At 35.2% G+C, this 24343-nt stretch overlaps 4 protein-coding genes across 4 annotated transcripts; 2 read left to right on the forward strand and 2 right to left on the reverse strand.

Moving 5' to 3' along the window:
• The first annotated feature begins 5621 nt into the window (after positions 1-5621).
• On the forward strand, positions 5622-7011 carry LOC106403287 (toll/interleukin-1 receptor-like protein). Its single transcript, XM_048761393.1, has 2 exons — positions 5622-6338; positions 6569-7011. The coding sequence occupies exons 1-2, from the start codon at positions 5869-5871 to the stop codon at positions 6804-6806; spliced, it is 708 nt and encodes a 235-aa protein (XP_048617350.1). The 5' UTR covers positions 5622-5868; the 3' UTR covers positions 6807-7011.
• A 5-nt stretch (positions 7012-7016) lies between these two features.
• Positions 7017-11559, forward strand: LOC106404908 (protein ROOT HAIR DEFECTIVE 3 homolog 1). The gene is made up of 22 exons (XM_022704528.2): positions 7017-7155; positions 7423-7572; positions 7644-7710; positions 7780-7882; positions 7957-8027; positions 8113-8176; positions 8251-8316; positions 8394-8441; positions 8529-8591; positions 8663-8719; positions 8788-8946; positions 9012-9080; positions 9158-9249; positions 9325-9403; positions 9500-9790; positions 9861-10123; positions 10192-10288; positions 10378-10530; positions 10603-10707; positions 10779-10873; positions 10951-11047; positions 11153-11559. Exons 1-22 carry the CDS (start codon positions 7152-7154, stop codon positions 11342-11344), a joined length of 2385 nt encoding a protein of 794 aa, XP_022560249.1. The 5' UTR covers positions 7017-7151; the 3' UTR covers positions 11345-11559.
• A 1288-nt stretch (positions 11560-12847) lies between these two features.
• On the reverse strand, positions 12848-14519 carry LOC106406820 (inorganic pyrophosphatase 1). Its single transcript, XM_013847559.3, has 4 exons — positions 14238-14519; positions 13985-14106; positions 13649-13856; positions 12848-13440 (listed from the first exon to the last, which is right to left on the reverse strand). Exons 1-4 carry the CDS (start codon positions 14394-14396, stop codon positions 13051-13053), a joined length of 879 nt encoding a protein of 292 aa, XP_013703013.1. The 5' UTR covers positions 14397-14519; the 3' UTR covers positions 12848-13050.
• Positions 14520-20469: 5950 nt separating this feature from the next.
• LOC106406574 (anoctamin-like protein At1g73020) lies at positions 20470-24313 on the reverse strand. The gene is made up of 15 exons (XM_013847267.3): positions 23763-24313; positions 23477-23546; positions 23237-23352; positions 23014-23140; positions 22841-22941; positions 22660-22751; positions 22474-22578; positions 22125-22394; positions 21920-22052; positions 21743-21856; positions 21603-21670; positions 21400-21530; positions 21231-21313; positions 21052-21159; positions 20470-20955 (listed from the first exon to the last, which is right to left on the reverse strand). Exons 1-15 carry the CDS (start codon positions 23934-23936, stop codon positions 20665-20667), a joined length of 1983 nt encoding a protein of 660 aa, XP_013702721.1. The 5' UTR covers positions 23937-24313; the 3' UTR covers positions 20470-20664.
• Positions 24314-24343: the final 30 nt, after the last annotated feature.

The following is a 24343-nucleotide window of genomic DNA, read 5'->3' on the forward strand; positions in this document are numbered from 1 at the left end:
TAGCACCTTTAACAACAAATGTCTTTGGCAAAGTATACTAAAAGCCTAGGAGAGTTGTCTCAGGCATTTCATCAAACACCTTTCGGGTGGGAAATGCCTATTGATCAACTTTTGAGTGGCCAACTCAGAAGATGCATTATGAATACTCTACTAGCAAGGAACAAGAATGATCTACACTAAAACATCCTAGAACTAACCTAATCACTCTTAATCTCCCTAACACATGAATTCAAAAGGTGATTACTCACTAATCTCCATCATTCCTCTTAAACCCATATTGGATTTCAGATTAACCATGTAGAGAAATAGATAAGAAATCAACAAGAACACAAGATGAAAGCAATGAAATTTGAATCAAAAGAGGTTTTTTACTAGTTCTTCTCTTTAGAAAAGAGATTATCTCCCTCCAATCCTACAAAAAGTACTTAACTTAGGTTTAGAAAGTGTAAAAACATCAAAAAAAATGACCAAAAGGCCTCTGAAATAACATAAAAATCGTCCAAGCAAAACACGCGGAGTGACCTAGCATAGTCGCTCCAGGAGGTCACTCCCGACGCGTTTCTTTGTGTCTCGACCCGTCAAAACGCGAGTGACTTGAGCTGGTCGCTCTGGCTGGGAGTGACTTGAGCTAGTCGCTCTGGCTGGGAGCGACCTCGGTAGGTCGCTCTGAGAGGTCACTCTGTGATGCTCGACCAGGATGGATATGCCTCTAGTAAATTGATCATAACTCCTTCATTACATCTCCAAATGACTTGAAACCACTTCCATTAGAAAGCTAACTCAATTTTCTGTCTCTCCACAAAATCTTAGCAACAGGAGAATTCTCTAAAGGCTCCATCCATGCTCATCTTTCACCTCCTTTTGGATCACAATGCTCCCAAACATCTCAAATCACTCCATGACACACTCCAACACCTAATAAGGACAATGAATGCAAAATGCAATCTAGACATGGCTAAATCCTAATTTATATGATGAAAATGCTCATGGATGAATGGATAAAACAATGTAAATATGCAAGATATCACAAGACTATATACAAAGTTGTTTTTTTGCAACACAAAGGTTTTTTATTTAACTTATATTTTTTTAACTTTTAACATTTTAGATCTTCCCTAACAAAGTAACCTTGATTTCGTGTGAAATTTATACAATTTGTCATTAAAAATTGGGGGCCCTTAAAAATTACACTAATCGTAGAATGATATACAACTATGACTTCAAATTATTTGATTCTCATGTTCATTTTATTAAGCGGTGAAATTTATGTGTGGTATACGCTTATTAGACCAATTATACCATATTATTAATTAGACGTGTTACATTGAGTTATGTTTTTTCGTCATATTTTTCGTGGTATATTTGGCAGATGCTTATTTAACTATTTGGTTCATCGGTTTAACTAAGTAGTTATTAGTGTTTTTTTTTTTTTTTTTGGGTTAAAAAGTAGTTATTAGTGTTCTTACACCAGATCCCCCGGCAAATAAATGAGACTAACATCAGGCTGATCCCGAAGGTTCAAAGCCCGCAAGCGGTAGTGGACTACCGGCCTATCGCGCTGTGTAATGTGCAATATAAAATCATCTCCAAGCTGCTTACAAGAAGGCTCCAGTCGATACTCTCCGGTCTCATCTCAGAGAATCAATCAGCCTTCGTCCCAGGTCGTGCCATATCCGATAATGTACTAATCACGCATGAAGTACTACATTTTCTGAAAACTTCGGATGCGGCTAAACGGTGCTCTATGGCGGTGAAAACCGACATGAGTAAGGCCTATGATCGACTCGAATGGGAGTTTATTGAACTGGTGCTAGTGAAACTGGGCTTCGACAGCAAGTGGGTCAGATTAATCATGCAATGTGTATCCACTGTTACATACTCCTTCCTCATCAACGGCTCGCCTAGGGGAAGGGTTAAACCGAGCAGAGGCATCCGTCAAGGAGACCCTCTTTCACCATACATCTTCATCTTGTGTAGTGAAGTTCTTTCAGGTTTATGTAACAGAGCAAGCGAGGAGGGTTCCCTAAAAGGAACTCAAGTGGCACTGGGTTGCCCCCGAATCAACCATCTCCTCTTTGCGGATGACACAATGTTTTTTATCCGAGCAAACAAGACAAGCAGTAGAGCACTTCGAGAGCTCCTTAAGCGGTATGAGGAAGCATCTGGCCAGTCGATTAATGCCACGAAATCGTCGATCTCCTTCTCACGAAGAACTCCAGTCGCACTGAAGAACCTTGTCAAAGCAGAATTGGGCATTGAAAAGGAAGGTGGAGTGGGAAAATACCTTGGATTGCTGGAACACTTTGGGAAAAGAAAGAGGGATCTCTTCACTTCCATTGTTGATAAGGTGAGACAGAAAGCGCGTAGCTGGTCAAATCGATTCCTATCCAAGGCCGGGAAGTTAACTATGGTGAAGAGTGTACTATCGCCCATCCCTTCCCACGCCATAACTTGTTTTAAACTACCTGTCTCACTTTGCCAACGGATTCAATCCGCAGTCACCAGATTCTGGTGGGATGATAAAGAAGGGCAACACAAGATGGCTTAGATCTCTTTGGATAAGATGACTATGCCTAAAGCAATGGGGGGACTTGGGTTTCGTGACTTCCTAGCTTTTAACGATGCTTTTCTTGGAAAGCTCAGTTGGAGAATACACCACAACCCAGACATTCTTTTATCAAAAGTCCTCATGGAAAATACTGCAAAGATGAGAGTTTTCTCACCGTGACAGAGAAGAAGGCAATTTCTCATGGGTGGCGAGGAGTGTTACTAGGCAGAGATTTGATTATGTCAAACGCTGGATGGGTAGTTGGAGATGGACGGTCGGTCAGAGCGTGGCACGACCCGTGGCTAAGTGTAACAGAGCAAAAGAGACCAGTAGGGCCACCGACTGAGGCTTCAAGTAACATCACAGTAGCAGACCTACTCCGACCTGACTCCAGAGAATGGAATAATCACAAAATAGAAGAGCTCTTTTCACATTGGGAGGAGACCATCAAGACCATCAAACCAAGCCTTACAGGAGCTCCAGACAAACTGATATGGTTAGGTACTACCTCTGGAGACTATACCACTAAATCAGGCTATCACACGGCGATTGAAAAAAGAGCAGAAGCTGACGCACAACAAGAAGGAGATGGGGAGTTTGAATGGTTCAAAGCTGTCTGGAACCTCCAAACTGCACCCAAGATCAAAATGTTCCTGTGGAAGCTGTTCAACAAAGCCATACCTGTGGGGGAGATCCTAGCGCAGCGCCATATCAACTCAGAAGTCAGCTGTAAGAGATGCGGATCACCGGAATCTATAGATCATCTTTTCCTGCACTGCCCTTTCGCAAAGAAGATTTGGGAAAATGTCCCCTTTGCGACGGCCCTCGGGGATAGCGGATGGATAGATTTAGAGGATATCTGGCTAGATCTCTGTAGAAAACCTTGTCTCCCTCCTACAGGTGTAGCGGGACAACTTGCACCTTGGATTATATGGCAGATATGGATAGAGCGCAACCAGCTTATCTTTGAAGGAAAGTCCCTCTCGGAGGAGGAAACATTAACGAAAGCTGTTAGATTGGCAAGAGAATGGGTACATGCCCAGGAGCCAAAGCAAGGCGTAAACCCCCAAAGAACCCCAGCGCCGATAGTAAGACCTCCGAACTGCTCAATCATGAATGCAGATGCGGCTTGGAAGACAACCACAAAGGTAGCAGGATTTGGATGGACCTTGAGGGACTCGATAGGTACCTCTGTTTCCTCTTCCCACACGGGCTATGAGAGATTTGTAGGCTCTGCTCTAGCGGCGGAAGGACTTGCAATGCGAGCTGCTCTGACAAAATGCAAGGAGAAGGGAGTGAAGCGGGTGATCTGTGAATCGGATTCCTCACAACTCACCAAAGCTATCAACTCAGGCTCTTGGAAACCCGAAATCTATGGCATAGTTGCAGATATTTGCGAGTTGGCTAGCTCTTTTGATGTAATCAATTTCTTTTGGATCCCTAGAGAAAGAAACATCATTGCTGATAGGTTAGCAAAACAATGTTTATTGGAGGTTGAAGCTTTTATGGCTGTCACCTAACCTTTTGAGTTTGAATTAATTTAAGTGTGTTTGAAAAAAAAAAGTGTTCTTACACCAAAATGTCTAGATTTTGAATTACACAGAATACGAAATTATGCAGATTAATCGGTCAAACAAAATAAATCGTTTTATTTTATTGACTTTGTGACACACGACAAAGGAGCACAAATAATTATGGCGTAACTTTTTATTGCATGAATTAGAACTATTTTGGTTCATTTTATTTTGAATAGATTATTTGAGCATTTGTCATCAATTTTTCTTCCAAAATTGTTATCACTTTTCTACACATGCGCGCCCCTAAAATATTGGGAGCTATAAACAATTTAGTAAAAGTTTAATAATTTTTTTTACAAATTTTGAGAATTTTTTTATTTCTTTTAAATTTTTTGGGAGGAACTAATATTTTCATTTGACTGGCCTAGAACCGCTCCTATTTCTACAAACACATGAACCGATCAATAATTATAAGGTTGAACAGTTCAATAATCATAAAAATATGAGCCATAAGTAAAAACATTTAACTATTCTTGAGCCAGACTCATACATAAAATACTAACTATATATCTATAAGCATTTAAAATAAGATTTTAATGATATTCCTAACAGTATTTTCTACAATTATCTATCAACATTTAACGTAAAATATAATCTAAAAAATAACCTAGCTTTGCTTTCAAATCTGTATATATTCAAATCTGAATTTCCAAAATTAAATAATATTCAAAGAGTATATTCAAAACAATATATAAGCAAGACATATAAATTGTAATAAAAATCAATAACAACCTATATATTTTGTATGCAACGAATATATTGAAACATGAAAAAGAAACATCCTAATAGTCCTAAACATAATGTTAAAAAATTTCCAATGTTTATATATATATATATATATATATATATCCAAAATGTTATGTTGATCTAACCAAAAATGATTTACACAACATATTATTTTGTTGGTTTGAATATTGAAGGCCATATTAGCAAATACATACTATATAAAAACACTGTAAAATCATGACCAACTTATTAATTTGCTGCATAAAATGAAAAAAACATCCACGCAAATGAGTGGATCGAACTTTAGTTTTTTTATTTATTTCCATATAATCATTCAACATTGATTCACCTTTTATTCAACTTTTATATTATACCATGATTTTGTTTTAAAAAATTTACATCATATTTTAAAATTGTATTGCGAATTATTTTTATATTTTTTGTAAACACATAAAATATGTTTAGTTGCATAATTAAGAGTTTCCTAAAAAATACTGTGAATATTGTATTATAAAAATATTTTTTTGTGTTCAAATCATAAATACAGTTTCTAGTTGTAAGCATGAAAATGATGTATATTTTATTTTAAAAATTGTTAAAAAATTGTAAAAATTGGAATGTATAAAAAAATTAAAAATTTCATCACTCATTTATAATTTAACACTTATATTATCCTTTATTTGTTTTTTGAGAAAAAAGTTTGTGGATCTTCATACATTTATTTGAGTTGATTGATTTATAATTGTCCACATCAATAATGCCCCCATTGTTTTCTCCTTGGATGAATCTTTTTTTCATCCACTTTGTTTTGTTTGATTTTTTCAAGACCACCATTAATACATTAATTATACTTCGTCTACAAAATGCGAGGAAATTAGAGAGGAAATGAAAAAATTCATGGCCTACACGCCTTCACGAACACGACTCAAATTGTTTTAAAAAAAAGACTATAGAAGGGGGCTAATTCGCTTGTTGACAAAAATAACAATAGAAAACTCACTTGAGAGAATCATTAAGATGCCTTCTATTACAGCAACTACCTCCCTCAGGAACTATGATGTCTTTCTGAGTTTCAGAGGACCCGACACTCGCCGCAACATCGTCAGCTTTCTCTACAAAGAACTTGTTCGAAAGAACATTCGTACCTTCAAAGACGACAAGGAGCTTGAGAGTGGTCGGATAATTTCGCTGGAGCTCGCACGCGCCATCGAACAGTCGAAACTTGCCGTAGTTGTGATCTCCAAGAACTACGCAGCGTCCACTTGGTGCCTCGACGAACTCGTCAAGATCATGGATTTCGTCAACAAGGGCTCCCTCACCGTGATTCCAGTCTTCTACAAAGTGGATCCGTGTCATGTGAGGAGACAGATCGGAGAAGTCGCCGTACAGTTTAAGAAGCACGAGGAGAGAGATCACGAGAAAGTCCTCCCCTGGAGGCAAGCATTGACCAATCTGGCGAATATCTCTGGCTATTGTTCATGTGAAAGGTAAAAAGTTCTTTACAATGATGTGTATAAGAGATACATCGGGAATATTCAACGGGACATTAACTAATATATAAAAGGTTTAGGAGCAATCCACTAATCACCAATTGGTTTTAAGTTGGAAGCTCGTAATAAACCCGAATCTAACAATGTGATCTCTATGTTGTACTTGAGATGTCGGATCTTTATTGTTAGATTCGATCTGAATCGTTCTCGTTTGTATGTGACTTCAGGGAAGATGAATCGAAGATGGTCGAGGACATTGCTGAGAGGATATCAATGTTGATTCGTACAATGAAAACAAGAAGCAATGAGAGTAACCTAGCGTCCACTGATGGGCACATGGAATCTCTTTTATATTCATTACATCTGAACTTGAAGAAGAGGGTGAGAGTGGTCGGGATTAGGGAAAGAGGAGGCAATGGCAGAGAGAGAGCCTTTTTCTGCAGCTTTCGAGTCGGTTTTATGTAGGGGAACAAATCTTGCAATGAAATGGTTAGGGGAAAGTGTAAATCGTTTTTTCATGTATCACTAAGTTTAGTATATGACTAAACTTAGTAAGATGTGGCTTCGAACTAGGAATGTTTTATTCTATTTTTGGAGTGGGTTTGATGGTGTATAGGAGAATCATTATTTTTTTATTTTTTTGAGTGAATAATACACAAATTTTTTTCAAGATTGGCTTCTGATGTGGTTCCATATGCCTAACAGATTTTGTAGATGACATCTTAAGTTCCTAACATGACTAACATGCAAAAACAGAGAAAGAGGAAGATCTGATCTCATTTCACACTTTCTGTCTAAGAAAGACCAACAATGGGTACTGTTTCTGTCTCTGCCTGATAATCGTTGTTGTCTGGTTTATATGCTTTATTAATTGATATCTTATATTCTTGGTTTGTTTTACCAACAAATCATCTTGTAGATCCATGTAAATCTGATATACACAAGTCCTGTCTCTCTGTTCTCTTTAAGAAATAATGTTGTATTGGTCTTGTTTCATTGCAAAGTTGTTGGACTCTCCATTGTTGAAGAGATGAAAATAAGGATCCATTGATTTATGATGAGCTACATATATCGGATGCAGATAAGAGCGAGGGATGTTGTTCTGTACAGCTTATTGACGGTGATGGTATATACAATGTTTCTGGCATTGATCATTTCATTAAAGAAGTGAAACTTGGAGAGTGTGGCCTTTCTTATGCTGTTGTCTCCATTATGGGTCCTCAAAGCAGCGGTATACATCCTTTTCTAGAGGAGAGAGTTCAGGAATAATCAGAATCTTACCGAACATTTGTGGTTTGACAGGGAAGAGTACACTATTGAATAGTTTGTTTGGAACAAACTTCATGGAGATGGATGCATTTAAGGGAAGGTATAATATCATTTCTTGCTTTTGACTATTGTGTAAAAGTTTGTGGACTGATTTGGGAACTGTCTATAGGTCTCAGACCACAAAGGGTATCTGGCTTGCAAGATGTGCTGGTATAGAGCCTTGTACACTTGTAATGGACTTAGAAGGCACAGATGGAAGGGAGAGAGGAGAGGTTATTCTTTGTCTCACTACCACTTTGGTTTAGTGAGCAACATTGATTCAGTTTCCTGTTTTTTTTTCAACCAGGATGATACTGCATTTGAGAAACAAAGTGCTCTTTTCGCTCTTGCTATCTCGGATATCGTCTTGATCAACATGTAAGATTGTAGTATAAACTTTCACTTTTTGTTACAAGGAAAGTACTTTCATTACATTTTCAACGCTTGTGTTGTGTCTCTTTAGGTGGTGTCACGATATTGGCCGTGAACAAGCTGCTAATAAACCTCTCTTGAAAACTGTCTTTCAGGTACTTTTTTGTGAATCAGAAAGTTTAAAAACTATTTATGTGTATCAACTTCTTTGGAGTTGTGTGTTTGACAGGTTATGATGAGATTGTTTAGTCCACGCAAAACAACAATGCTGTTTGTAATAAGAGATAAAACCAGGGTACACTCTCTTCTCTTTTCTTTATCATTACTATTACTTTATCATTACTGTTTTGTTGATGTGATTTTTGGCTGCAGACGCCACTGGAGAACTTAGAGCCTGTCCTAAGAGAAGATATTCAGAAGGTAAACAAATAAGTGAATTTCAGCTAATACCAAATTGATATTCATAGAAAGGTAGCTGATCAAATGATTTGTTCTTGAATGTGGCAGATATGGGATTCTGTTCCAAAGCCTGAAGCACACAAAGAAACTCCTATGAGTGACTTCTTCAATGTATGTTATGTTATAGAATGGTTGCCACATTTCAGATATTTCATGCTGTTTTTCTCTCTTTTGATTGTTAGGTTGAAGTTGTTGCTCTTTCCAGTTATGAGGAGAAGGAAGAACAGTTTAAAGAGCAGGTGTTGTTTTTATTATAGATGAGTGTTCCAAGTTAGCATGTTCATTTTTTTTTTGTTATGAAACTTAGGTTGCTAGTTTGAGACAACGGTTCATGCATTCTATTGCACCGGGTGGTCTTGCTGGAGACAGAAGAGGAGTAATTCCAGCTTCAGGTTTTGCATTTAGTGCAGATCAAATCTGGAGAGTTATCAAGGAGAACAAAGATCTTGACCTTCCTGCCCACAAGGTAAGCTTATAATTATAGCTTTAGACTTTGTTTTCATACTTCCTCTGAGCTCATTCTTCTTGCAGGTCATGGTAGCTACCGTGCGGTGTGAAGAAATTGCAAATGAGAAGTTTTCTCATTTCATTTCTAACGAGGTAATGTTCACTGTTTGTAAGCATCTTTGTGAGTCACATAGTCACTAACCAACTACCTTTTTTGGTTTTGTTTACAGGACTGGCGAAAACTTGATGAGGAGGTGCAAGCTGGTCCAGTTTCTAATTTTGGAAAGAGGCTTACTTCTATTCTTGGTTCTTGCTTATCTGAGTAAGCACATTGATTTTAATCAAGCTACTCACATCAACTGTATATATATTTTTTAAAGATAATTTGTTTAATTAGATATGATGGGGAGGCTACATTCTTTGATGAAGGTGTCAGATCTTTAAAGAGACATCAACTTCAAGAAAAGCTTCTCCAAGTAATATATCTTTTGTTCAAGCTTAAATAAGCTTGTTCTGTCACACTCAGAAACATATACTATATGCTTTCTAATTATATGATTTTAACCTTACAGCTAGTGAATCCAGCGTTTCAAGATGTGTTAGGACACATAAGATTTGGGATGCTTGAAAAGTTTAAGGCTTCTTTTGATAAAGCTTTAGAGATTGGAGAAGGCTTTTCTTCAGCTTCCACTACTTGGTTCAAGTCTTGCATGGCTCAATTCGATGAAGAGTGTGCAGGTGCCATCGTTGAACAAGCCGATTGGGACACAGCTAAAGTACGTGACAAGATTGTCCGTGACATAGAGGCTCACATTTCCTCTGTGAGGACTTCCAAGCTATCTGAACTTACAAGCCAGTACGAGGTAAACAGAAAGAATCAAAAAACACTTTGGAACATTGAGTTATGTAACTGATTTAGCCTATGACTTGCAGTCCAAGCTTCATGAAGCATTGTCTGAACCAGTGGAAGCTTTGTTGGAAGGAGCTAATGATGAGACGTGGAGAACAGTAAAGAAGCTACATAGGCGTGAAACTGAATCTGCTGTCTCTGGATTCAGTAGTGCATTAGCTGGTTTTGACATTGAAGAAGAGATGAGAGACAAGATGGTGAAAAGCCTTCAGGAGTATTCGAGAGGTGCCATAGAGTCTAAGGCAAAGGAAGAAGCAGGAAGGGTCTTGATGCGCATGAAAGAAAGGTATATATAAAGCAAGCATTTCAAGATTAGCTTTAAACAATGACTAAGTGTTCTTGTTCTTCCTTCAGGTTTGGTACAATCTTTAGTCATGATTCTGATTCAATGCCACGTGTTTGGACCGGGAATGAAGATATTCGAGCTATTACTAAAGCAGCTAGATCAGCTGTACGATCTGTTTCCCTATTAACGTTTTGTTATATAACAAAGTCTAAAACACCTTGTTGTGGCTTCTTGTTTCTTGTTTCTTGTTTCAGTCCTTGAAGTTGCTTTCAGTAATGGTTGTGATCAGGTTGGGTGATGAAACTGATAACATAGAGAAGACACTAACTGTTGCTCTTTTGGATCCAACAACGTCTAAAAAAAGCATTACAGCATCTGATCCATTGGCTTCAAGCACTTGGGATGAGGTATGTATTGACTCTGCTCCAGTCTCTTTTCACTTCATTTGATTCTTGATGTGGTCCCATTATTTTTTTTAGATTCCATCATCAAGAACTTTGATCACACCTGTCCAGTGTAAATCTATATGGAGACAGTTCAAGACAGAAACTGAGTATACAGTGACTCAAGCCATATCTGCACAGGCATGATTACTTGCTTCACAAGTTATCTCTATGCTATGTTTTATGAATACTAATTGGTTATACTAATTCAGGAAGCGAACAAGCGTGGTAGCAACTGGCTACCACCTCCATGGGCAATTCTTGCATTGATCATACTTGGATTCAACGAGTTCATGACTCTTCTAAGGTCCATAAAAGCTAGTACTGATTGTTTCATATCGATGAAATTGTTATGTAACATTCTTTTATTCTTATTGTTAACAGAAACCCTCTTTATCTCGGTCTCTTATTTGTCGTTTTCCTTCTCTTGAAAGCACTATGGACGCAACTAGATATCCCTGGCGAGTTCCGCAATGGTGTAGTAAGTAGCTTTCTCATGAATCATGGACTTGACAAGGATTAGTATTCGAGAACTCTTGATAATGATACTCATATATGATGTTACTACTTATGGTTTCTTCTTCAGGTTTCAGGGCTCATATCTATATCAGCAAAATTTGTTCCCACGGTCATGAACCTTCTCAAGAACCTTGCTGCGGAAGGCCAAGCTCCTCCTGCAGCTAATCCAGAGAACCGTCGTCCTAGCAACAACACTTCTTCAAATGCTTCCTCGTCAGAACATCCACCAGAGCATAAAAGTTCCTCAAAGACAGATTAATTTTGTTACACTCCAAAGGTTTGATTTCCAATTCTTGGTGTTTGTTTCCACTTGTTTACTGACTACTCAGGAGTGCAAAACGCTGCGTTTTAGAACCTTTTGTTTTGTATTTGAACTTTTCTTTATACACTGTGTCTTTTTTTTCTGTACCACTCACAAAAGTGACTTAAAAGCGATGAGACATGTTTTGAATTCGTTTGATGTTTTTTTTTTCCCCTGCATGTAGAGAAAATTGAAGGACTATAAATCTATGTACGATCTCAATAACTAGCTTTTTGTAAGTTGAAGCATGGGATAAGATGGCAACCCCATCGAAAGAGAGGATAAATTAATCTTTACATTAACTACTTAGTGGTGAAAATTTCTTTTTGCTGAGTGGTGAAGTTTTGTAACCATGTTTTTAAAAGGTTGAATAGATTTTCAGAATCCAATTCATGGATTGGTCATCGGTGTGTGTATTTGTTACCATCATTTCTTTTCATATCCACCGCCAACAACTCTGTAAAATATAGTATATCAAATTACTAAAGTTTAAAGTACATATGAATTTAAACTTAAATAATTCAGACAATAGTCCTATTAATATTTCGTGTTTCAAAAAAAAAGTACTATTAATATTTATCTAATAAAAATTGACCAAAAGCCTTTGTGGGGGCTACTGGGTGTTTTTTGTATAGTTGTGACTGTTTTGAAGACAGAAATCTCATGTGACATGTATGGCTATCGTATGCGATGTGACATTTACAATTGATACTCGTACAAGGTGATTTTTTGGAATCTTATTCAAAACAAACAAAAATTATGTTTTTGGAATTGTAATGGTTTTTTTAGACGTTTCTGATCACGATCACTCGTACAAGGTGATTTGTATCCCTCTTAACGTTTTGTTTTTCAATTCTTGGTTAGGTGAAAATGATTAATGGATACACTTTGAATCTATCAATTCTTGATCCAACAGCTATCAGACCTCCTATTTCCGAATCGCCATTAATGATATAGACAAGCTACAACTCCCCTTTTTGGAGAACACCGGTTACGAAATTACCGGTCAACAAATACATCGGGCTAAAATGAAGATTTATTGATTTTGGCATTTGTGAGGAGATTTCTTGAAACAATGAAGAAAACGAGTACACGTATGACGTATCATTAGTTATGGCAACAACATGAAGAATATCCGTGTCAGACGGTTCTGCATTTAAAAACTTGGGACCGCATGCCTCACACGTCGTATAGTCTATTCTCTATAAACTTGGGACCGCATGGCTCACGTGGAGTCTATAAATCATCATAGTGTAACAGTTACCTTTAACTATTTTTAAAGTTTAGACAAAATAATATGCGATGAATGTATGACAAAAAAAGCGGAATTTCAGGCGGAATACATTCCATTCCACGCTTCTTATTTTCTCTTCCATAATAGCATTTCTAATAATAACCATTTCGATAGAGTAACGTAAATAATCAATTCGACTTTCTTAGCAAAAAAAAAATCAATTCGACTTTAGTTTATGCGGTTTAATTCAAAATATATTTCAACCAGATAGGTACTTGAAAAACAAAAATTACAATCATAGATTCATACAACTTCACCGCACATCGTACTTGGGATAAAGTCCAATATGTTTGGAGTACTAGGAGAAGAGGAAAGTCACCATATGACCACATATAATATTCTTCTTCTTCCTACATTATATAAAAACCATCTAACCAGACTGAGAAACTCGAAGAGCACGAGGCATTATTGGCTCATGATGAACATTAATCCCGACAGAGATTGTCTGAATCTTGCAAGAATTCTCCGCACTAGTACTTAGCATGTTCTTCTCTTTCTCTTCCTCCAGGATAATCTCCTCTATGGTTCCCATTAATATCTTCTCCAAGCTTTCACCATCGGTCCATTCTCTAATCGTTGCTTTAACCAGCAACGGATTTTGACTAATCAGATCCCAAACCGGGAAATTCTTACGCGGCATCACGTAATCTTCAGCTTTTAGTTTTAGGCTAGGACAGTAGTCACCGGCTCCATCTCCTAAATAAATCATCTTCTTCCCTTCCTTAGCTAGAGATTCTTGAATCCTCTCAATGACCAAGCCCTAATAAATAAATGCAAACATATATAATGATTAAACTATGATCTAATATTTAGAAACGACCAAAATGGGACCATTGACATAGAGATGACATGTTTTGACTGATGTGGTCAAATACCTGACCAAAACATTATTTTAACATTTTAGATCAAAGTGTACTTTTTTGGTGTAACGAAAAAGATGATTAAAGAAAAAAAAAAGTTCAATGTACCTTGCACATGTTAAGAGGGCAACTGCCATGAGTGCAACCATGAGAGGAGTTAGTAAAATCATGGTAAGGAGAAATTCTCAAGGTGTCTTTCTCATCGACAAATCCTGGGTTCGAGTTGATCTCAGAAAAGAGTTCACTAATCCCCAGATGCTCAACCATGGTCTCGATGAAGAACATGTTTGCATCGCTCACTATCCTCAGCTCACACCTGGAAACCGAGCCGTAAATATTGTTTCGTCAGAACCGGTGGGTTTTGTCTAATATTAGACAAGATTTTATAATTTAGGAAAAAAAAAACAGAAAATGAATCAACATAACAATAATAATGTGTGTTACCCTAAAGCATGTGCAGCTTTGATGGCAGGGACGATCCGTGGATGGATAGGGATTGTTCTTAGGGCTTGTTTGATCTCTTCAATTGTTTTTCCCTGATCATGAAGCTCTTTCATCATACAATCCTGTAATATAACAAAATAAAACTTATGGTTTCGTTTATGATATGAACAAAGCGGGAAATTAACAAAAACTAGATTTGTGTTTTTTCTTTTATTATATAAAGAAACAGAGAAGGAAAGGTAAGGTTACAAACCATGACTGTGTTCCAAGGCATGGTGGGGAGAAGTTGATTGAACAAATCAGTGAAGCCAAGTTCATCGATAACCCAATTATCGCTATCAACGTCGATGATGGTCTTGTCGAAGTCGAACACAACGACAATGTTGTTCTTGTTGTTGTTGTTGCAAGCCATGTCTCAAGAAAACCTGAAGAATATTTGTCTGTTTAGATTTGATTGGATCTTTGAGTTCGTTGGTTTGTGGATGGAGAAGGAGAGAAACGTTGTTTGGTATTTATACAAAACAATGGAGGATTTTCGAGGAGATGCCATTGGAGCATTACCTTAATGGTGAAAAAAAGGAAGAAGAAAAAAATTAGAATCCTATTTCGTTTGTGAACCGTTAGATTTGATGATGTTTAGAGGTCAAACATGTGTCTTGTATTGTGATCCTACGGTTATTAAGATCTCTCGGATGATTTTGTTTTAATTTTGCCTTTTTAGAAGTTTCCGGGTGGGTTTTTCATAAAGATGAGAGGAGGTAACGCGGGAATAAGAGAAGAATATTCGGTAATCAAAATATATATTGCATATTTAGTCAATCACTAAAATTAAGGATAAAGTTGTGATTTATGATTTTAAAAAGATAATATGTTGAATAGTGTATTGACATATATCATATGAAATTCTAGATTATGCAATTTTTTTTAATGAAGCCCTGGTAAATTACTTTCTTGTCATCTTACATTTGATATAATCATATTGTCTTATTAATTAATACTTGTAAGATTATATTAAAATTTATTCATTATAGTATATTGTATTTTTAAGATTCTTCTAGTCTTAGTTTAATATTAGTATTAGTATCTGTAAGATCATACTAACATATTAGACAAAAACGTAACTCTAGAATTTAACTTAATTATGGTATTTTGAGTATAATTTAAAGAAGCTGGATATAGCTTGGAAGCCACATGCAAAGAATTTAGAAAGAGAGGGAATCGTGAGGGACAAAGATTAACGAAAATAGATATCTTAATTAAGTAACTAAACAGCTTTATTCGGTGGCTACAGCATTTGTTGTATTCATCTGGCTTTCTTCGTTATCTCTTTTTTTTTGGACGAACGCTTTTTTCGTTATCAACAATCATTTTTCTATCAAGTTGTATCTGTACGAAAATCCGACGAGTAAACTTAATCAAAAACAGACAGACGGTCCACCGTTTAAGACTTGCGTTACATATATATTTAGCTGCGATAATTTGACTAGACTTATATAACTCACAACAATTAGTTACGAATAAACTGAACAGGGCATTTCAAACGTGTTTGAATACTTAGTATTTTTTTTTCCTTTTGGTGCGTTTTCGGAAGTGGTAAACTAAAAAGGGTTTTCTGCAAAAAAAAACCTTCAACGTGGTTTTGTTTTGCAAATTAATCCGCGAACTCAAAAACCCACGGGTCAACCCTCCAAGTGCCAGTCAAACCACAATATAATCCTCGGCCGTATATATGTTTATTTGACAGTGTATAATTTTAACATTTTTCAATACTACGTCGTTTTGGCGCTAATTTTTAAATGATAAAAAATTGTTGAACTCGGGGTTTGAAACTTGAACCTTAAACACTATGTGCATGCTATATAACCAAATATATAGATTTGTTAAACGCAATTATATAGATTTCTAAATATATTGAACAACAAATTAAACAAATATATTTGTTGGCCAAGATGGTTATATAGCATGTATATAGTGTTCAAGTTTCAAACCCCGAGTTCAACAATTTTTTTTCATTTAAAAATTAGCGCCAAAACGACGTAGTATTGAAAAATGTTAAAATTATACACAGTCAAATACACAAATATACGGTCGAGGGTTATATTGCGGTTTAACTGGCACTTGGAGGGTTGACCCGTGGGTTTTTGAGTTTGCAGATTAATTTACAAAAAAAAAATCACATTGAAAGTTTTTTTTGCAGAAAACCCAAGTAAAAACTGCATATAGATTTCATAAAATATGAGTGTGATTTAACTCTACTGGCGCAACAAAAAGTAGAGTGGTCTTGAACTCACCGTATTAAAGTAAACTTTTTCGCTATTTTTATCGAGTTAAACTATCATCACTGGAAAAAACAAAACAAGTGATAACAAAAAAATAATTACTCCAAATATAGTGGATCTAGAATTCAGTAAAACATCTATAAATTAATATTCGATAAACTAATAATCTCTATAAATTAATAAATTCCGTTGGTCCCAACTTGGGTTCGTTCAAAATTTGACATAAATCGATAAAATAATAAGATAATATTTTTTTAGAGAAATTCTATATAAATATATGGTCCCATTAAAATTATAAATTAATAATTTATATGTATACATATTTTATATGAGTAAGAACCTATTATTACATTGTTTGTTTTATATTCACAATAAAATTATCTTTATATTTTTCTTAACATTTAATATATTTTTGATGAGATTTAGTAATATTATATCTAAAATCACATTTAAATTCTATGAAATATATATTATGTACACCAAATAATATAATAAAATTAATATAAATGTTAAATTTCAAAAAAAAATAACAATAAATGCCTATACACTAAAATCAAATATTTTTCTTATTTTAGAATAAATATATCTTAAAATAAAAATTTAAATAATTTTTTTTTATAAATTAATATTTTTATAAATTAATAAAATTTTAAAATCTAACATTATTAATTTATAGAAGTTTTACTGTAATTTTTTTCTCAGTTTTAACCAATCAAAACCATCTTCATTAAGAAAGAGAAACTGGTGAATGTCAATTATCAACAAAAGTTGCAGATAAAGCAGTAGTCAGTAACTAAATAAAGTTGGTTATTGGTTCCGTGACACTACAACAGTGGCAAACACAGAAGCTACCACTCAAATAAGAGTTTTTGAAACAAGTACACAATGGTTTATTTTATTTTATTTTATTTATTTGTCAACATTTTTTTCTTTTAAAATAAAGTAATTTTGTGTTCTATTCTAATGATACTTTATTTTAAAATGAAAAATAGAATGACGAACAAAAAAATAAATGAATTATTCTATATAAAATAAATCTACTTTTTACTCTATTATAAAATATGAAATACAGTAATATTAAATTTTTTTATTATAATTTCTATTTTATAATAAAAAAATAGAGTGGTTGGAGATACTCTAACAATTTGCCTTGACTTTTATAACTTAACTAACGCAAATATTAGCATCAACTCTGCGTATTAAATGGTAAACTAACATGATTTTATTTATACATAGTTTAGCTGTATAACCCTAGTTACAGTTCAGATAATTCCATGGTCTAGCCAATCAAACCTTTGTATTTTTCATATCCATATTTTTTTTTATCAAATCATGCATGTGTTATGACATGAATTAATATGACCACATAGAAAATGAGTGGTATATTTTACTCTGACTGGCTTGATAATTAATTGGGAAATACTGCATGTTGCGATGGTTTCCACGTTGACGAGTTTCCTTTACATATAATTACATGAGATCATCAGTATCCCCACATCATACACACTTATTCCGCAACCTCCCCGAATCAGCATCACTACAAGTACAACTCGTGAAATTCCTTGTGGTCGTTAATAGTTATAGAAAAAGATGAAAAACTCTAAAGTTTGATAGATATTCTAATTTTAGTGCGATTAACATCATGTGCAGTCCAAATTGTAAGAAAAAAAAAAAATACAAAAACAGCATGTGCAGTGATTTCTTTTTTGTGCAGTGAATATGCGTTACCGGTAGATTTCAGCATCTTAATGAAATGTCTATTAAAAACAGTAAAAACTTAAGGAATTACTACCTTAAATAATAAATTATTTCGTTGTCCAATTATCAAAACAGTCAAAGAAAAGTGTTAATAATAAGATTCGTCCTTTTCTGCGTTGTGTTGACATGTCAGGCGTGTCCCATTAAAACCTGAATCCCACTTAACAAAGCTGATAAAGCTCCCAAAGATCGTGCAGTCCAATAATCTAGGTCTAGTAATAATAATTAAATACTAGTTACATCTTACGTACACGATATTCGAGAAATCTATGTGGAGAATTGTGAGTACTTCTCTAGAGATGAACGGCATTACACTTACACACGCATATTTTTGAATTTGAATTATAACTTTCAATAAGTTAATTAAGATAGTAGCAAATTAGCAATGGAACTGAAATTCTATAGAAAACTGCATTAGATATTTGGAAACTGCATTCTAGTATAAAATGAAAAATTTTAAAAGACAACTAATATATACAATGGATGGAATCTACTTTGATATATATATATATAGATAGTGTTTTTTTTGGTAAAATATATATAGATAGTGTTGTCATATACTTTATGTAATTGATCGTTTTATATACATTTGAGAAACCGACTGCATGCATAGGCCATGACGTTGTGTCGTCAATTACGTAAAGCGACGAAAAATCAATCAACGTCCATGTTTTTTTTTTTTTTTGCTAAGGATGTTAATATCATAAATGAAATAAAAGAGTTTTTACATGAGTAGAAACACTAATCTAAAATTGCTTCTCTGGCAAAAAAAGGAAAAACAGAGAGACAATTAAGTTACATTTGTGGTGCTGCAAACATCAGTGGCTCCAAAGAGGTAGATAGTTGAGGAATCTTTTCCTCTTGTTTCTTGCGTGGATGGTGTTGCGAATGTCCCTGTCTATGCACTTAATAATAGACTCCGGTGGAATGTGGGTGCTGTTGAAGAGGGCATTGTTTCTCTGTTTCCACAGATGATATATCGTTGTGTGGGCAACCAGACAACGGAGTGTTAATTATTGCATCTTAATTATTGCATCTTAATTAGGGCATTGTTTCTCTGTTTCCACAGATGATATACGTCCATGTTAATTATTGCATCTTTTTTTATCTGTTGTCGCTTTACCTTCATTTGTGTAATTGTTAATATCATTACTTTCGTATAACTTTGGACCAGTCTGCGTCTCTTTTATTCTCCTGTTGTTTACTATTTCCACAAATTTGATTTAAGAAAGCAAATCACTATTTGGTGGGATTTGTATATAACTTTAATGTGATTTTCACATTGTATATAATAAAAGATTTTAGACCATCAATTTTTATTGAAACTAGCTAATTAAAGTTCTCAAACTCGCACTATAATAAAATATAAAATAATCTATAAATTATTGTATTAGATATTTCAAAAATATAGAAACTTTCATTTGTTTGATTTTGAAATGTTCATAATTTTAAATATGCTTTTATTCTTATAAGTGATAATTTTATGTTGGAATTTTTTTCATTTAAAATGTTTTTATTTTATTTTAGAAAACATTCTAGTTTGAACTAGCAATATATACTTTTAACAAAAACATACAAGATATTAACAAAAAACGACCACAATTTTGTTCTTTTAAACCAATAAAACTTTATGTTTATATTTTTCAAAAAACTTTATGTTTATATAGAGTTACCATAAATTTAGTAAACAAATTAATGAGTCTTCCTAAATAAATTAAACTTGTATAAACTCTGCCATTTTTCAAACAAAAATTATAAGATGTGATATTTTAAGCTGATACGTTTTTATACGAAAGATATGTGTTTATTTGATTACCAAAACAAAGGATATGTGTTTATTTCATACCGTCATAGATTAAACCATTGAAACTACAGTCAGAGAAGCATTTGAATTTGATACTCTGATTAGGTGAACAAAGTATCTGTAAACCTTACCACTCATAAAAGATTTTCCACTAATCCAACAAAAGAAGAAATTGACAATAACAGAAAAAATCATCTTTAAATGAAAAGAATAAACCATATCTTTGACCCAAAAGAGAAAATAATTGTTCTAATAATTCCATCTTTAAAAGACTTGATCATGAGAAACTTTTTCTAATTATACTGCATCAAGTGTGCAACCATCAATGGAGTACACATATGTTAATACATACTCCACCCATTTCAGATTACTTGTAGTTGTAGGGTAAAATTTTTGTTTTAAAATAAATATCGTTTTATAGTTTCAATGCAAAATTTATTGATTTTATATTTTAATCTATTTTTTAATTGATTGAAATGTGGTTAGGTGTATTGGTAATGATGTTTTTATCGGAAAGAGAGAGAGAGAGAGAGAGTAGTAAATGACTAGGTGTTCCAAGTAACAGATCACATGACAACCTGTTGATGATGGGAAACATAAACATTGAAAAATATTAGGGATGTTCTTCTCTAGAGCATTACCCATGATTATAACCTAAATGTTAAAATTGATTTCCTCATAGTTCAACATATTACAGACAAAAAACGAGATAGATCTCTCTATACAAGTCTTCAAGATATCACATAAATTTTTATGGACAAAAGGAGATCTAACTGTTGCACACACACACACACAAAAGCCTTTTGGTATTACTATGATTCTATAATTTCATGTCAAGACTACTCCGACTCTTGTTGAGTTCTTGCCATGGAGGAAAATTCACCAGAAATGCTTCTCAAGAGCTGTTTACAGTACATGTCTTGCGCTTGAGTCACATTCTTCATACGGTTGGCTCTAACCCAAGCAGGCTCCTCAGGGACAAGACGAGATAGTCCGAATTTGAGAAGCAAGAGGACATGTTCCATGATGAGAATTGCAGCTAGCCCTGGCTCAATCTTCCATTTTCCTTCTTGATCATATAAGCATACCAAGAGCGCAGAGTTTGTGCATATAGACATTACTACTAGAAACTGAAACACACAAGAAAGAAACTATTTAGGGCAGCAAGATGGAGTAATCATTATAATATATGTAAAGGGTTTTTTTTTTCATGGTATCCAAGTCACCTGCCATATGTTTAACCAAGCTCCAATTGTTGCAGCAGCACGAGGAAGTGGTCTTCGCAGTGTAACCAATAGCTTCAAAGCATTTGTTCTCATCTCCATTACATTGCTCTGTGTACACCATGTTTCATGTTAAAGTCCAGAAGCTAAAGATGAAACTGACAAAATGTTAAGACTCTTACCACTGCAGCGAGGGTAAAAGCAAGAGGGAAGGCACAAGCAAACATCATGATCATTCCAAATTGCAAAGCTAGCTCGAGAAAATCTACAAAAGCAAAATGAAAAAATCATATATCAGATTTTATATATAATCAATCACTAAAGATTACCGACTTTATTAAGTTAAATTACCATCAAAAAGTCCATCTTCAAGCTCTACACCAATGCTTGCTGAATATGTAGGCTTGAAATATTCCTTCTCAACTCTTGATGCTATTAGTATCTTCCCTGTTGATGGTCCACCTTCACTTTTCTTCTTCTTCCTGAAAAAAAAGAAACCAGTTTTTGACATCCTTCAAGGTTTCTGACTTAGATGAATGAAATAACGGACATACCTAGCTCTAAACTTTCTGTAGCTGTACTTGAGATAAGGCAAAGAACCATCCATCAAAGTCCAGAAAACCTGAAGAAACCTCAAACATATGTAAGTGCTAAAATCTTCAAAGGAGAGTTTCTCATCATGTTTCTTGTTTACCTGTGAGATGATCAACCGTTGGATCAATACTTGTCGAAGTGTCATGAAGTTTCGGTGTAAAAGCACATGGTAGAAGATCCCAATGTATGTCTGCATGAAATAGAGTCCAAAAACCTGCAGTGGCAAAGGTTAGAGAGGAGGAAACAATGAACTCTGTAAAAACAATGATGTACTTACTTTGTAAATCAAGCTGTTAGCTCGATACTCCACACTCTCGTTGATCTCTCGATTTATCAGCTTGACAGATACTTTGCCTCCCAACCGAGTGAGGTACTGAATGATTAGAAGGTAGATAGCCGTCAATAGAAACCTGAAACAATCACAGAAATTTTGCATTCGAGGTAGCTCTCACTTGTAAAAGAAACAATGAGCAAGCTCTCACTTGATTGTGTCGGATGTGATGATCTCGTAGATGTGAGCATAGGCCAGCTCAAAAGGAAGTTGGAGGCAGATAATGGTCATGATGACGAGAACATCATTCCTAAACCTTTTGCGGTAAGCAAACCATTCATATCTTTGGTACGCTTCCTTCTCTTTGAACTTCTCGTTTCCGAGGTTCTTTATAAGCTCCTTTGGAAAGGGAAGGGAGCTCCACTCCATTCCGATGAATCTGTATCCTTGACTCGGACCAACTAAATAATTTATCTGCCATCTAATAAAACAAAAAAACAATTGGTACATAATCAACTTGTTTGGATGCTATCCATCAGTGTAGGGGGAAGAGAACCTACCTAGCTAACAAAGCTGCGTTTTTACGTTTCCAGAACTGAAGAAACAAGGCAGCCCAGAGTATTGTGCTGACAAAGAAACTTGGGAGAACAAGAAACTGCAAGGACCTGACCAAAGACAAATTTGCAAACAAGGCATGATGTATGTACCATATATCATAAGAGCTTGTCACAAAAATGAGAACTTACCCAAAATCAATCATCTGAACTATAATCCCAAGTAAGGCTGGGAATAGTAACCATCGTGTATACATTCCCAAGAAGGAAAAGTAGACTCCAATCTGTGATTTTGTATATTTAATGAGTTTCCATACAAAAATGCTTTCTGCTACAACATGTATAGTAAGTTTAGGTTTCTCTATGTGTCTACCTTTGCGCCGAAGTAGGAGTATATCTGATCAATAGGCTGGTTTGTGAAGTTCCACCAGTTTAACGCCCAAGTTTTGAGAAGTTCCTTCCTATTGAGTTCATCTACAAAAAGAAGTATGTTCATGTGTGAGAATTTTAAACCATTCTAGAGTCTAGACTGCCTGTATAGCTTACCATGAAGAGGAAACATTTGTTTGATGACGCCTTCTGATTCCAACCTTCTAACTAGTGATTCTCCTGCCGCCCAACAAAACTCTTTGTCGTCAAGCTTCAGTGTAACGTCGTAACCATCACTGTTAACCTGTATCTTGAAGAGTTAATGAATCAAGAAGGCTATGAACTAAGACGTTAAACAATGGAAGACATGTAACAAGGGATAAATAAGAACAGAGCTTACAATTCCGTAAAGAAGATGTTGATAGCAATGAAAACGTTCAAACCAGCTGAACAAAGACCCATCAGGTTGCCTGAAGAAAGCCTCAGAACCTTGCACCTCAAAGGGCAAATCAATTCCTGAAAATGATAGATAAGACCATCAAACATTCAAACTTGTGAAGGACATAAAACGAGGAAAGATCTGTGACACAAATGTTCATCAACAATTTAAGCTGTTATATACAAAGGAAGCAGTAGTTACCAAGACGAGTAGGTTTACGTATATGAAGCTCAGCTGCTGCACTCCCCAAGGTCTCCAAAGGAGCAGCTACCTGAATTGTGTTGTAGTTAGCTCAAACGTTACTCTACTGATAACAAAACAGCCTACATAGTATTATACTGAACTAGAGCTAACTTAAGTCATCAACAATTTGTTATTTAACATCAAAATTCACTCTTTCAGGTTCACTCAAGACCAGCACTTTTGTCTGAAAAGAGGACAAATTGAGATAACAACACCCATGAAAAATTGAAAAAAAAAAACCGACCTTGAGAAACTCATCAGCGAGACCAACGACTCTATCAACAACCATCCCTCTCTTCTTCAGCTCACTCACCAAAACTTCAACACAGTCTCCTTCCTCTTCCTCTTCTCGAACCCTCTTAGGAACCACAATTGCAACCTCGTGAACGATTCGCTCCTCCCCATTTCTCCCATCCATCTCCAAAACCCGAATCACACAACAAAGACGAAAACTTTCGCTTCGTGAACGTTCGCCTGGTAGCTGAAAGTTTCTACCTTTTTCTTCAAGATCTGATTCTCACATGCCTTAATGAGTGTATTCACCAAAGCTTCCTCCTTTTTCTCTCACTTCAATTTAATTTTCTAATTTTCGAGTTTCTGAACCGTAAAAGGGGATCAAGGGTTAACTCGGAACAGTAAGGATGCTCGAAAATTCAGATCGAACTTTAATGCACGTCTCTCGTTGCCCCTACGGTGGGGTTTGGCCTTGCTTCTTGGTCCTTGGCGTTAGTTCAAAAACGTATCTGGAAATGGGAAAAGACAAAAGCTTTGGTTTGGTCTGAAAAATTCGGATTGAATTTGATAAAGTCATGCAACATTCCAAAT

The sequence above is a fragment of the Brassica napus genome, chromosome C6 (genome assembly GCF_020379485.1).
Source record: "Brassica napus cultivar Da-Ae chromosome C6, Da-Ae, whole genome shotgun sequence".
NCBI classification, from domain to species: Eukaryota; Viridiplantae; Streptophyta; class Magnoliopsida; order Brassicales; family Brassicaceae; genus Brassica; species Brassica napus.

Coding starts and splice junctions, on each gene's coding strand:
- LOC106406820 (XM_013847559.3), bottom strand. CDS start 14,396: ATGGCTTGCAACAACAACAACAAGAACAACATTGTCGTTGTGTTCGAC. Junction 14,107..14,237: donor TGCCTTGGAACACAGTCATG/GTTTGTAACCTT, acceptor GTTATATTACAG/GATTGTATGATGAAAGAGCT. Junction 13,441..13,648: donor GCCCTCTTAACATGTGCAAG/GTACATTGAACT, acceptor TTTATTTATTAG/GGCTTGGTCATTGAGAGGAT.
- LOC106406574 (XM_013847267.3), bottom strand. CDS start 23,936: ATGGATGGGAGAAATGGGGAGGAGCGAATCGTTCACGAGGTTGCAATT. Junction 22,579..22,659: donor GTTCAGATGATTGATTTTGG/GTAAGTTCTCAT, acceptor GTCTTTGGTCAG/GTCCTTGCAGTTTCTTGTTC. Junction 21,857..21,919: donor CTAACAGCTTGATTTACAAA/GTAAGTACATCA, acceptor TTGCCACTGCAG/GTTTTTGGACTCTATTTCAT.
- LOC106404908 (XM_022704528.2), top strand. Junction 8,592..8,662: donor CTATGAGTGACTTCTTCAAT/GTATGTTATGTT, acceptor TTTGATTGTTAG/GTTGAAGTTGTTGCTCTTTC. Junction 10,124..10,191: donor TTGATGCGCATGAAAGAAAG/GTATATATAAAG, acceptor TTCTTCCTTCAG/GTTTGGTACAATCTTTAGTC.
- LOC106403287 (XM_048761393.1), top strand. CDS start 5,869: ATGCCTTCTATTACAGCAACTACCTCCCTCAGGAACTATGATGTCTTT. Junction 6,339..6,568: donor GGCTATTGTTCATGTGAAAG/GTAAAAAGTTCT, acceptor ATGTGACTTCAG/GGAAGATGAATCGAAGATGG.